This window comes from Piliocolobus tephrosceles, chromosome 13, assembly GCF_002776525.5.
Source record: "Piliocolobus tephrosceles isolate RC106 chromosome 13, ASM277652v3, whole genome shotgun sequence".
NCBI classification, from domain to species: Eukaryota; Metazoa; Chordata; class Mammalia; order Primates; family Cercopithecidae; genus Piliocolobus; species Piliocolobus tephrosceles.
The window spans coordinates 51,616,774-51,628,430 of record NC_045446.1 but is presented as its reverse complement, the minus strand read 5'-3'; the positions used below and the strand labels follow the sequence as shown (position 1 = coordinate 51,628,430).

At 46.9% G+C, this 11,657-nt stretch overlaps 1 protein-coding gene across 1 annotated transcript; it reads left to right on the top strand.

Annotated features, from left to right (window-relative positions):
* Positions 1–8,153: 8,153 nt before the first annotated feature.
* Positions 8,154–10,917, top strand: RASSF10 (Ras association domain family member 10). Its single transcript, XM_023230781.2, has one exon. It carries the CDS (start codon positions 8,407–8,409, stop codon positions 9,925–9,927), a length of 1,521 nt encoding a protein of 506 aa, XP_023086549.1. The 5' UTR covers positions 8,154–8,406; the 3' UTR covers positions 9,928–10,917.
* The last annotated feature ends 740 nt before the right edge of the window (positions 10,918–11,657 follow it).

The window sequence follows — 11,657 nt, the reverse complement described above, 5'->3', positions numbered from 1 at the left end:
GGAAGAGAAAGAAAGAATCCAGTGTAAAGCACATACTTTGAACCAGATGCCCCACTAGATTCCTCCTTAATCTTCATAACCCCTTGGGATACAGTAGTGGGTTACTTAAGTTCTACCAGGGTACAGGGAACAGAGATTTGCAAATGTTACCCCGGGGCTTAGTCCACAGAAAAGAGACACAGGCAGGTAAATGAAAGGTCTAGAGCAGGGGTCTCCAATCCCCGGGCTGCGGACTGATATGGGTCTACGGCCTGTTAGGAACTGGGCCACATGGCAGGAGGTGAGCAGCAGGTGAGTGACTGAAGCTGAGCGCCACCTCCCATCAGATCAGTGATGGCATTAGATTCTCATGGGAGTGTGAACCCTATAATGAACTGCGCATGCGAGGGACCTAGGTTGCATACTCCTTATGAAAATCTAATGCCAGATGATTTGTCACTGCCTCCCATCACCCCCAGATGGAACTCTCTAGTTGCAGGAAAACAAGCTCAGGACTCCCACTGATTCTACATCATGGTGAGTTGTATAATTATTTTATTATATGTTACAATGAAATAATAATAGAAATAAAGTGTACAATAAATGTAATGCGCTTGAAGCATCCGGGACCACCCCTCCACCTAGTTCATTGAAAAATTGTCTTCCATGAAACCAGTCCCTGATGTCAAAAATGTTGGGAGCCCCTGGTCTAAGGGAGAACCAAGATTTAGGGATCCCAACCCAAGCCCTTTCACTTTTAAAAAGTTACACGTCGTAATTGCATAATGAAGTAACATGTGAATCAATTCCTCTTGTAAATTCATCCAAGATGGAGTTAAATTCCTCTTTGTCTCTCCTTCTGTAAATGTCCACATTCTTCTAGGAGGATTCTCTGCTTTAAGTTTGCTGAATATTTTTAAAGACCTTGTGTTATGCATGCACATACAGACATCTGTACCCCTGAAAAACCTATGGAGTGATTTTATGCATATGTACCCATGTTCTGTGTATGTGTTTTTAAAGTAGAAATGGAACCACATCATATACATCACTCTGCAACTTGCCTTTTGCACTGAACAATACCTCTGGAGGATTTGTTATTACCTGTACATGTCAGTCTACTTCACTTGATTTAACTGCTGCTGAAGCTTCCAAGCTTTGAGTATCCCCAGCCTACTCAGTCATTCTCTTATTGGTGGACATTTTGATTGTTCTCATTGTTTGCTAAAACAAATGTAGTGAACACTCCATACACGCCTCTTTGTGCACATGTGTCTTTCTAAAGTAGATTCCATGAAGTTGGATCGCTTCATGGTATGCAGGTATGCCCAGTTTTGTTTTTTAGTAGAATTGTCTCCAAAATAGATACACGTATTTACACCAGTGGTGTCTGAGAGGATATTTCGCCTGTTTTCTTGGCCAATATTGATATACCATCAATTTTTAAAAAAGTTGCCAATCTGCTGGCAAAAAAAGAGCATGATCTTTCACTTAAATTTACATTTTCCTGATTACTGGTGAGGTTGGGCATTATTTTATATGTTTGTCGGCTATTTATGTTTCTTCTTTTATCTACTTTTTACCAATTTTCCATAGTGTTGCATAGCTTTTTTTTCTTGCTAAATGTTTGGAGTTCTTTATTCATCCTGAATCTTTACCTTTTAGGATCTATTTTCTCCTGGATTACTTGACATCTTAACATTGTAGTGTATTTCTCTCTCTCCCTCTCTCTCTCTCTCTCTCTGTGTGTGTGTGTGTGTGTGTTTTCAAATAGAAGTTTCTAATTTTGATATGATCATATACTATTGAGCTTTTCTTTTATGAATTTTAATATATGTTCTATGAATGCCTCCTCTATCCCCAGGTCATAAACATATTTTTTCCTATCATGAAGCCCATGTATTCTTCTGGCCAGGGCACAGCATGAATCTACGTACCTTCTATCAGGCTCAGGGCTGCTGCATGAGCAGGTCAACTGACATTCTCTCTGGGGAGCAACCATTTATACTTTAACTTTCAATTGGATTCAGCTGCAGGGTGGTCCGCAGGACTATGATTCTTAGGCAGCCTAAGGGGACTGGTTTAGGCTGTAGCACGAAGCTTTTGAGGGCCATCATCAAACAGAAACATTTAAACCACAAATCCAGAAAAGGCATGGAATGATTTTCTTTGGAGATAGCCAAAACCCAGATGGATTTATTATCTTAGGATATTCAGGGTAAGTCCACACTTGAGAAGGTTCAAATGATCTGCTACAACTTACTGGACCTTCCCACTGGCAGCACTGTGTGATGGAAATATAACTCAAGCTGCATAAGTATTTTAAGACTTCTAGTAGCCACATTAAAAAATAAGTAAAAAGAAATAAGTAAACTAATTTTAATGATTTAACCCAATATATCCAAAATAGTATCACTTCAACATGTAATCAAGATTACATATTAATAACATATTTTACATTCCTTTTTTTGTATGAAGTCTTTGACATTTGCTGTGTATTTCTGCTCAAAGCCCATATCAATTCAGAGAGCCACATTTCAAGTATTCAACAACCCCATTTGCCTAGTGGCTACTGTACTGGACAGAGCAGCCCTAAGGATTAAGACTGCAAAAGATCTATGATGTGCTGAAAGGCATCTTCTCTATTTATATGAAAGTGATTAAGCAATCACAGTCTGAATTTTTAAGTACATCCTTCACCCTCCCCCCATCCTTTGTTCTCCTAACACAAGTGTATTATAACTTCAATTGATCCCACCTACTGATGTAGACTACTAATCTTCCTAAAGCAGTTTTGTTTGGATTCTTTCCTGGAGAGGATGTTGCTGCCAAAGAAGACTTTTAGGAGGAGGTGAAGTTAAGCAGAAACTTGGAAGGTGGGCAGGAATTAGCCAGAGGTCAGAGGGAACTGTGTGATTGAGGATGTGGCTGCAGTGTACAGGCTGAGAGTCAAGTAAACCTCAGATCCTACAGACGTATAGGTCCTGCTGAGAACTTGAACTGGATTCTGAAGATAACGGAGTCATCAAACATATGCAGTAGAGAGTATGGGGGAGAGGCAGGATTTGAGGCAAGGAAACTAGTTTGAAGGAAAGTGCAAGATCCAGGTTAAAAATAAATGAGGGCCTAAGCTAAGGCAATGCATGCGTTCATTAATTAATTCACTCTACAAATACTTATTGTCTACTGTGTGAGAGTTGATGTCTCAAGTACTGGAGGTTAAGTAGGAAAAAAAGCACGCAAAAGCCTCTGCCCTCACAGAACTTCAACATCCTGTGGGGAAAGGAGGTAGATGGTGATGAACAAGGGTGACCCTCAAGTTTCAGGTCTTGCTTGGTGAATGATGGGACGATTTTCTGAAATAGACATTACAAGAAGCAGAACAGGCTTGGGGAGAAATGATTGGTTCAACTTTATCTATTTGGCAAAGGTTTGGATGTTTGGCGGATACTCAAGTGGAACTACCCAGCAAGCTGTTGGATATGCATATTTGGAGAATTCTAGAATAAATGTGGGAGCCATGGCATATCAATTGTATAAAATTCCTGGGAGTGAATGAGATAACCCTGGGAGGATGTATGGAAGCAAGAGTCACAACTCAAATGATTACAGGACTCAGGTGAGTCATGAATGTATGTGAATTGGGATATATGTTAAATAGAGTGTTGTTTTTGTGGCTAAACAGAAAGAGTATATTCTGTCTAAGGCAGCAAGATTTGGCTGGTAGGCCACCAGTTTGCAATTCCTTCACTTTTGGAACTTCTTTCTATGCCTCTTGTCTTACTTTTCAAATAAATATTTTTATGGTAGGCAGCTAGCTGTTCATGAAAACCCATTTCCTCTTCTGAGACACTCATTGCAGTTTCTAGCCTCCTTGCCATTACCAGTGGCCATGACTGGGTTCTAGTCAATGGGATATGAGCTCAATTTCCAGCCAATGCCTTGAAGAAGAGGGTGTGACCCTCCATACTTGCTCCTCTTCCTCTGGCTCTATGTACATGATGATGAAGTCTAGAGGATTTTGGAGTCACGAGATGGAAGGAACCAGGGTTTCTATATTTTTATCTGGAATAAGGCCACCTCCCAACCAGGACATCTTCTTTTGACTATTATCTGAGTGAAAAATAAACCTTTGTTAGGTTTGAGCCACTATACACATTTGGCCCTGTTTGTTACTACAGCCTAGCCTAACTTAAGAAATCCATTGCTAAACCACACTAATCCTGGCTGTGACATCTCTAAGGTCAGGGACCATGTCTGTCCAGTTATTTCATGGATCCTCAACACATAGCCCAGGACACAGCATGCAGTAGGTACTTAATACAATTTCTTGACAATGCTAGCTGTGTTTTATCGAGCAAGTTTTATGCGCCAGACACTGTGCTAGATCTTTTATATATTGTGCATTATTTCATTTCATGTAATGGCAACTCTATAAGGAAGGTTCCGCTATTATACTTTGTTCCTGGTGAGAAGACTGAGGGTTGGAAAGCTTATAGCTGGTATTTGAAATGAGGCAGGGTAACTCCAAAACACACACTCTGAAACACCGGTACATGACCACATGCATACTCATTTTAGCATTTTAACTATTGTATCTTCTCCCACCAAGAATGCTCTCAACCCCTCCTCTGCATTTATTGAAGCCTGCCTTCTGCATCTTTCCTAGTACCCATACAATCATTCTATCCTTTAATTAGTCCGGCACAAATTTCATATATATCATTACTACAACAGGGATTCCATGTATTTGTCTGCTTCTAGAAAGAAGTTATCTTGAGGGTAGCACAGTATCTTAGACATTATTCATCTGGGTGTTCCTTAAAACATAGGGGAAGATAGAGAACCTGCCATGTGCCAGGCACCCTAGGCACTGAGGACTAAACTGTAAATAGGACAATCTTTTTTCTTTTGAAAAGCTCTATTCTTGTGGGAGTAAACAGACATAAAAAACACATCACAGTACAATGTAATCTCCGCATTAATAGACACAGAAGAAGAGTGGGGAACCAGTTCTTTCTGGAGGAGGAAAGAAAGGACTCCCAGAGCAGGTGACCTGTATCTGAGCTTCTGAAGAGTGAGTAGAAGTTCTCCAGTTGTTTAAGAGGAATCTTAATTGTGGGAAAAGCATGTACAAAAGTGTGGATACATTAAGATGCAGGAGTTCTTCTGGATGGATGAGGTGTTGGCTTGCTAAAATGTAGGATTCCTTCATTGATTCATTAATGTATTCGACAGCTACTGAGTAAACCTAGAATGTGGCAGGGATTGCACTAAATGTAAAGGATTCAAAAGTGAGCAAAACAGATATATGATCCCTACCCTCGTGGAGCTTAGAATCCAGCAGGGATGGCAGTTGACTACAAAGCTCTAGCAATCCTATGTGAGAGGAAAGGAAGAAGGGATAGCCCACATGTAAGTGAGAAGCTGGAGAAGTGGGCTGGTCCAGATTGCAAGAGACCTTTGACACCATTCTAGGCAGAAGGAAATCCTTCCTCAATCTATCACCACATCCTGCCTCTCCCACCTCCTTGATAGCTGTCAATTGTGTCCAGTCTTCTCACTCCCACTATTCTCAGCATAGGTCATCATCTCTTCCTCGAATGAATGTGACAGTCTTCTAAAAGGCTTTCTTGCCTCTCATCCCCCACCCCCACCCATTGTCCTCAATGCAAACAGACTGATCTTTAAAAAATCAAAATCTGTTCATGTTATGCCCTATGGTAAGCAGAATTCTAAGACAGCCCCATAATCTCTATCTCCCTGGGGGCGACCTTGGTGATTATATTACAGTACACAGCAAAAGGGGTTTTTCAGATATAGTTAAGGTTATTAATCAGTCAACCTTAAGATAGAGAAATTATCCAGGTGGGTTTGACTAATCAAGCATTTTAAAAGCAGAGAGTTTTCTCTAGCTAGTGGCAGAAGAGGATGGTAGATCAATTAGAAGCAAAGGAGGACTGGATGGATTTGACATGTGGTTGCTGACTTTAAAGTTGCAGGGAGGGGGGTGGATATCCTATAGAAAGGATCTGAGAGAGTCCTGTAGGAGCTGAGAGTGACCCTGGAGGACAGCCAACAGGAGAATGGGGACCTCAGACCTACAACTGAGAAGAATCAGATCATGCAAACAACCTGAATGGATTTGGAAGTGGGTATCCCCCAGAGCCTTCAGACAGGAACTTGAGCCAGCCTATACGCTGCCTTTTGCCTGGGACATCCTGAGCAAAGTGTGCAGCAGCCATGCCAACTTGGGACTTGTGATCTACAGAACAGTGAAGTAATAGATGGGTGGTGTTTTAAGTCACTAAATTTGTGATCATGTGTTACACAGCAATAGAAAACTAATATACCTCCCAGCTTTCCAACCCCCCAATAAAACTATTGGGAATTTACCAGGCCCAGGCAGTTAATCCTTACACCAGTTCTATTAGGGAGGTATTTTTTTTTATTATCAACGTTTTACAGATAAGGAAACTGAAGCTCAGAGAGATTAAAACTTTTCCTAAGGTTATAGAGCTAGTAAGTGCTGCTGAGATTTTTACTTGGCTGTTCTGACTCCAGATTTGCACCCTATGGGTTCTCACTGTCTTTAAGGTAAATCAAAATACATAAGCATGGAATTAAAGGCCCTTCCTGATCCTGTTCCTGTTCAATCATTCAACCTCAATTTTAGACACTCCTCTCAAATTCCTGACAGCCCCAGTAACTAACATGCTCTTGATTCCTGACTGCACTACAATCCTTTCTAGAATACTGCTTCTCCCTCCCCTCCATCTACTGTCCTTTTGGCAGACTCTAATGGTCCTTTGGGTCTTGCTTAAGACACCTCCTCTGCGGGGAAGCCTTCCTTGCCCCTCCAACATGGGTTGGATGCCACTCCATGTTCCCCCAAAACCTCTTGCTCTCCCTTATCAGAGGACACAAGACATTGTGTTGGGAATGTTTATTTGGCCGTGCTCTCCCACTAAATTGTGAACTCCTTGCAAACCAGAACTGGCGATTCGTTCATTGTCAAATCCCTAGCGATAGGACCTGAAGCACAGTAGGTACTCAATAAATATTTGCTGAGTGAATCACTGAATGAACAAAAGTGCTTTAGCCAAGAGGCAATGGGGAGCCATCCAAGGTCTTGAAGAAAGGGAGTGAGCTTATTATTAGACCTGTGCTCACAAGGACAAACTAAGGGCAAGCCTTGCACGCAATGGACTATGCTCATCAGCAGTTAAGGATGAAACAAGTTCACTTGCATTGTGGCCTTGGGTTTCTTGCGCTGTAAACCTTGGCTGTTATCTCTTCTGGACCACGTCTGAATATTAGAAAATGCCAGAAGCCTTCACGGTTTCCCCTTATGGAGGTGGAAAGCATAAAAATAGCTTGTCACTTGGGTCTGGGCCCTGAACTCCCACTAGAATGAGGAGCCCCTCTCCCAAGAAGGCTGTGGGAAGCTAAGGTGAAGATGACGTGGAGACCCACTTACGTGACACTACAGGAAACCGGCAGCCGCCTCTGAACGTCTGTCCCCCTCCAGCCCAGATCGTTCCATGCCTGCACTTGCTCCCGGAGCACATTGCTGAATCTTGTTCTCCTTAGATATGCAAATACTGCTTCCTGTCAAGGAAGACTGGGAGGCCTTCCGCGTTAGAGGCAGCTCTTACAGCGCTAGCTGGACGTGGAATGCGATTAGAGCGTCTCCACTGGAGACCGCTGAGTGCCTCGGTTTCCCTGTCTGTGCAAAGTGCACTCCCCAGGCACCGCTGCCTTGAGGGACCAGGAAATGCGTCTGGAGGCGCCAGGAAAGATGAGAAGATAAAAGTCAAGATGCGTCCAGCTAGCTATAGACACAAGGAGAAGAGCCAGTAGGCCAAGGGAGACGCACAGCTGATCCATGCCGAGGCGCGGGCTCCACTCCCTGAAGTAGAGGGGCCCTTGAATCTTCCCTTGCGTAGGCGCACGGCAGAGCAGCGATTTGGCGAAAAGGGCCGAGACTCAGGATGCCCGCAACGCGAGCGAGGGGGACGGGGCGCACGCTGCACCGCAAGGCTGCAAGGGGCGGGCCTGGGCCCTGAGCCTCCTGTACTTCCAGCCACAGCTCTGGGCGCTGGGGGCGGGAAGGGGTGGAGCCACGTGGGGAGGAGCAAAACCCGGAGGTCCCGGGCACCTTGGGTAGAGCTAGAGCGGCGGGAGCCGGTCCCGGGCGCGTTGCCCCGGGAGCGCCCGTCGTCCGGGCAGAGCGCAGCCACAACCGCGACCACAGCCGCAGTCGCTTTCCAGCCTGCCTTCGGTGCGCAGCGGGGAAGCAGGGCTAGTGCAGCCGCAGGAGGGGCACTGGCTCCTCTCCCATCCCAGAGCTACTGGGCTGCCCTTGCTGTCCTTTCTGCCCCAGCAGAGCCCGGCCGGACCTGCCACCTACGCCCTGGTTGCGCCATGGATCCTTCGGAAAAGAAGATATCGGTATGGATATGCCAGGAAGAGAAGCTGGTGTCTGGTCTCTCCCGCCGCACCACTTGCTCGGACGTTGTGCGAGTGCTTTTGGAGGACGGCTGCCGGCGGCGACGGAGACAGCGGCGGAGCCGGCGGCGGGGTTCGGCCGGCGACCCGCCTGGCCCGGGAGAGCTTCCCGAACCTCCGGACAAGGACGACGAGGACGACGACGAGGCGCTGCCGCAGGGCATGCTGTGTGGGCCCCCGCAGTGCTATTGCATCGTGGAGAAGTGGCGCGGCTTTGAGCGCATCCTCCCTAACAAGACTCGCATCTTGCGCCTCTGGGCTGCCTGGGGCGAAGAGCAAGAGAATGTGCGCTTCGTGCTAGTGCGCAGCGAGGCATCGCTGCCTAACGCCGGCCCTCGCAGCGCCGAGGCGCGCGTAGTGCTCAGCCGAGAGCGCCCCTGTCCGGCCCGCGGGGCCCCCGCGCGGCCCAGCCTGGCCATGACCCAGGAGAAACAGCGGCGAGTGGTTCGCAAGGCCTTTCGCAAACTGGCCAAGCTCAACCGGCGGCGCCAGCAGCAGCCACCGTCGTCCTGTTCGTCCACTTCGTCGTCCACTGCCTCGTCCTGCTCTTCGTCGCCGCGGGCCCACGAGAGCGCGTCGGTGGAGCGCATGGAGACGCTGGTGCATCTGGTGCTCTCCCAGGACCACACCATTCGCCAGCAGGTGCAGCGGCTCCACGAGCTGGACCGCGAGATCGACCGCTACGAAGCCAAGGTGCACCTGGACCGCATGCGGCGTCACGGGGTCAACTACGTGCAGGACACTTACTTGGTTGGGGCAGGCATCGAGCTCGACGGGTCCAGCCCGAGACAGGAGCCAGAAGAGGTGGCGGCGGAGGCAGAGGCGGCGTCGGCGCCCCCTCTAGACTGCGAGGCGCAGGCGGCGGCGCTGGAGGAGCTGGCCCGGCGCTGCGACGACTTGCTGCGGCTTCAGGAGCAACGAGTTCAGCAGGAGGAGTTGCTGGAGCGCCTTTCAGCCGAGATTCAGGAGGAACTCAACCAGAGGTGGATGCGGCGGCGCCAGGAGGAGCTGGCGGCACGGGAGGAGCCCCCGGAGCCCGATGGCGGCCCCGAAGGCGAGCTGCTGCTGGAGCAGGAACGGGTCAGGACGCAGCTCAGTACCAGCCTTTACATCGGGCTCCGGCTCAACACGGACCTGGAGGCCGTCAAGTCGGACTTGGATTACAGCCAGCAGCAATGGGACAACAAGGAGCGCGAGCTACAGGGCCTTCTGCAAACTTTGCACACTTTGGAGCTGACAGTGGCACCGGATGGGGCTCCTGGCTCCGGCGATCCCTCGCGGGAACCTGGACCTCAAGCCTGCGCCGACATGTGGGTGGACCAGGCCCGTGGACTGGCCAAGAGTGGTCCTGGCAACGACGAAGACTCGGATACGGGACTGAGCTCTATGCATAGCCAAGACTCGGACTCCGTGCCCATGTGCGAATCCCTTGTCTAGGGGGTAGCGGGGTGGGGGGGAAACAGGGATCTCTTTTTTCTTGCAGAATGCAGTGGGCCGGCCGGCTCAGGGACTTGAAACCAGGCTGTTGGGCCAGGGGAGGGGTTAGGACGCCTGCCCAGCCTGGCGCTCATCTGGCTCCGGGGTGAGTGCGGAGGAGGGTGAAGGACGAAGAAGTAGGGTCCCCAGTACAAGTTCTTTAAAGAGAGGGAAGGAGGGAGGAGGCCAGAGCCCCCTATATTGGAAAACAAATACCCCAAGGAAATTGACGTGGTCCGAGCCCATTTTCAAAGTAAGAAAGTATTATGGAGATTTCACTACTCTTCTGTTTGGGAAGGACTGGTGGCAGCTAGAACTTTAGTTTGTGGTATGAAGTGCTTTTAAAAGAAACACTTGGATGAAAAGGAAATTCCTTGAATGTTAATTGTGGCTGTAAACGTGTTAAAACTAGCCAAAGAGGACACACTGGTGTCGGTCTCAGCCTTTCTTACATCTTTGATAAAACCCATAGGCCCCAAAATCTTGGCTGTTTACATTTCTGCAGATTTGGGAATTACCCATCTGCTAAATCATTTGTCTTTTATTTTCTTTCAAAGGCTAAACTGTATCGAAGTCTAACTCTGTATTTCCTCCTAGTAAACACAGTAGATGTTAAAAGGGAATTCTTTTCCCAAAATAACCTTTTATTATTACAAAAGCCAAACATAATCATTTGAGATATAAAATCCTGGCAAACATAATCTTGGTTAAAATTTAATCTGGGCCCTTTGGGGTCTGTCCCTGCAAAGGCAGGTGTGTTGTCCTTTAATTCATATTGCCACTTCATTGACTCAATCACTGTTATTTCAGAAAAAAATAAAAAGAAGTGGCAGAATTCAAGTTACACACAACCAAACTTGCTGTTTAACAAGCACTCTTTGAAAGCAAAGGTGTGTTAGTGTTCAGCTTTTAAATTGAGCTATGTGATTAAAAGCAACCATGACCTCAACGGATTTTACCCAAACTTGTCTAACTTCAGTATCTTTTGTCAGAGATTAATTAGTTACTTGTTCAAACTCAGATAGAGTAAATATCAGGGTTTCCTAGATAAGGCCAGAAAAGAAAAAATAAAACAAAACAATCTCATAGTACTCCTTGGGTGAACAATTTGATTAACGATGGCACATAGCCATGGAAAAAAAGATAAAAAATGAGTTAAGAACTTGAATTACTCTTTTCTGGCACACGCCTATGCCCATGCCAGGAGATGCAAGTGCAACACTATCTCAGTAGCTGGCGACAGAAGTGGTGGGGACTCCCTGTAATTGTTCCAGTTATTTCAATTAAAACTTATCAGTTGTAGCTAGTTGTTGGCCCTGCGGAAGGAGCCTGCCGGTCGATTTCCCTCTGCAGCTCAGTTCTTCTGAGGAATGTGGGATCTAAGCTGTCCTTAGGAGGTATTAACAATGGGGCATGTGTGTGGTACCAGCATGGTGCAGAAGCCTCTTATCAACCTACTCTTGAGGGGCTGGCTCCAGTTTCAACACTACATGTGAAGATAACTTAAGAGGCCTTTGCTTTATACAGAAGTTCCTTCCCTTGCAGAGATTCTCTATCTGCTTGTTGCCAATGGGAGCCTGCCCTTCTGACCTCCTCAAACCACTGTTTGAGGTCAAACCTCCTCAAACCCCCACCCGCCCCTCACTGCCACCACCACTGCCCTGGTATTAAAACATGTGTGCCAGTTCTCA